At 35.9% G+C, this 2,801-nt stretch overlaps 1 protein-coding gene across 1 annotated transcript; it reads left to right on the forward strand.

Moving 5' to 3' along the window:
- Positions 1-1,097: 1,097 nt before the first annotated feature.
- On the forward strand, positions 1,098-1,892 carry LOC109021909 (putative germin-like protein 2-1). The gene is made up of 2 exons (XM_019004642.2): positions 1,098-1,209; positions 1,357-1,892. Exons 1-2 carry the CDS (start codon positions 1,098-1,100, stop codon positions 1,890-1,892), a joined length of 648 nt encoding a protein of 215 aa, XP_018860187.2.
- Positions 1,893-2,801: the final 909 nt, after the last annotated feature.

Genomic DNA, 2,801 nt, shown 5'->3' on the forward strand with positions numbered 1-2,801 from the left:
ATCTGTAAACCTTTGGCATGGTGTATTGATCTTGTATTTGACTCTGGCTCTGTTATGCTCTACTCTGCTCTGTTTGATTTGGTACCAATTTCTCTGTCTCTGAATGCACCCACTTTGAAAACAAATTAATTTTATATATATAAATAGATAGATAGATATATCCATCCCTATTTTTCCGGACGGTAATTAAATTTTTTACCAATACTTTGTCTTATTATGATGTTGGATATACAAAATATCTTTAACAGAGAACGCGATAATAGTTCAAGATAGTTCAGTTATCAATTCTTAATTAAATAATTTATACCAGTGATCAGACCCTTCGATAAAGTTATAATACTTTCTTATTTTATTTTTATAATTATATCATATGGCGCCGTTATTCAAGAGATTCCTAAGAACCGAAAAACAATGCAAATTAAGTCCCTGGTGTCAATCATGCAACATATATTACCAGCAAGATAAAAACAAATTCTTGCTAGCTATTGCATGCATGCAAAAGCGGAATTTGAACTATTTATTTAGTCCATCGACGTTCTAGATCATCCTTTTTTCAGCTTTTTTCTTTTTGTCTAGCTAGAAATTATGTATATAGCTAGGCCGATCAATGAAAAGGTCATCGTCTTTAACAGATCATAGATTAATTAATGTTATAAATAATGCAGGCTTTAATCTAAGCAGAATCTACCGTCCTTCCAGTACTCGATCGGACTTTCATGGATGTATTTGGTCAAAGATTAAACGTGTACGTCGATAAGATATAATTCTTTCTCTGTCCTGAATATTTCTTAGCCGGCCACAAAATCATAGCTGGTGAAACCTTAGCTAGCCTGCATATATTGTAAAGGAGATTTCCTGGAAATTGACTGTTTTGATCTCGATCACTTATATGCATGCAGCGCCGGTGTTGGAGACTCTTTCTCTGCTTCTTAATGACATCTTCGCTTTATTCTTCCATTCTCTTCCTATATATAGGAAGCTGCGTACACAATTCTTTCACAGCTAAAATCTCAGTTACTCTCTTCTAGACTCTCTATATATACAACATCCTCTTCCATAATATAGCAACTTCTTAGTACTCATAAAGTACTTTGGCGATGGCGTCTCGCTTTCTCCTGCTAGGACTTCTGGCTTTGTCTTTCACTGCCGCATTGGCCTCGGATCATAGCCCTCTCCAAGACTTCTGTGTCTCGGATACAAACAGTAAAGGTACAAAATGAACCTAACATATATGTCTGGTTTCGTTGTAATTTGCAAATTTCAACTAGCTAGGCATGTCGGTTTTGATTTGGGGAGGTAGAAGCTTCTTGAATAAGCTTTTTCTTTATTATTTATTTTATGCTTCATTGCATGCAGTGGTCGTCAATGGTTTGACATGTAAGGATCCTAAGACGGTTCAAGCCAATGACTTTTCCGCCAGTGGACTTGATATGGCTGGCAATACATCAAATCCAGTCGGTTCAAAGGTTACCCCATTGACAGCTGCTCAAATACCAGGACTCAACACTCTTGGCATTTCTCTTGCTCGTATTGACTATGCACCATGGGGCATCAATCCTCCTCACACTCATCCTCGTGCCTCTGAGATCTTGTTGGTCTTGGAAGGTAGTCTGGAAGTTGGGTTCGTCACCTCTAATCCAGAGAACCGCCATATCACAAAAGTGCTACAAAAGGGTGATGTGTTTGTATTCCCAGTTAACCTCATTCATTACCAAAAAAATGTTGGCAATGGTAATGCCATCGCCATCGCCACTCTAAGCAGTCAAAACCCTGGTGTTATCACAATTGCGAATGCTGTGTTCGGGTCGAAACCGGATATTGCTAGTGACATTCTAGTTAAGGCATTCCAGCTGGATAAGAATGTCGTCACCAATATTCAATCCAAGTTCTAGACAGGCCGCCAAGATTGTTGTAATATTTAACGTTGATTGTATAATTAATTTCTGCATTTGTGTTTGACAATGGTCTCGGGACAGTTAATGTGCAAAGTTATTTTTCTATATATATATCGCGACTACAACAAAAAGCGGCTTTTCCCGCGAATATGCTTGTCATATTACCCACACTTAATGCCACGAATGTGTTTTTCTGGCATTTTCTAGTCGTGGCATTATCGTCAGAAATAATTGGCCTAACATACTACTATATCTTGCAATCTCAATTTCTGTCCGAAATAATACCTTTTCTGGCATGACTAAATCCTCAGATAAGTGTACATTTTACTGGAAAAAAGTGGCCCAGCATGTGGTCTCCTCGCCAGTAAAAAGTTATTATGGTGACATCTCTCGCCGGAATTGAATATTTCAGTCCATAAAATACAGCAGCAAATGAGTAATTCCTGTCAACTATTTGGGTCAAATTTAAATGTAGTTCCCATATAGGATTTCTGTCCATTGTATCTGTGCAAGAATTAGCTTTATTTCATTTGTCACCAAATTTTGTCGTCAAAAATAATTTCTTTTCTCGCGGTTTGTATTTGCGACATTTATGGAGTTGTGGCATATATAAGTCCTTCAGAAACACTCAACACCGATAAAAATAAATTCACCAGAAATAATTATTTTTCACAGCAACACAATTGTCAGAAATGTTCTTCCAGTTTATACAAATAGATCATTTTTTGGACAGGCTTAACATACCGGAATATATATATATATTAATTTTTTTTTTCCATTACAATTTCTACCGTAACACCCCGTATTTTTAGTGTATTTTTTAATTGAATGATTATTTATTATTAATTTAAAAGAAGATAATTATTAATTTAAAAATTAGATTATCTTCTTTTAAATTTTCAGATT

Source organism: Juglans regia, chromosome 4 (assembly GCF_001411555.2).
Source record: "Juglans regia cultivar Chandler chromosome 4, Walnut 2.0, whole genome shotgun sequence".
Lineage (NCBI taxonomy): Eukaryota > Viridiplantae > Streptophyta > Magnoliopsida > Fagales > Juglandaceae > Juglans > Juglans regia.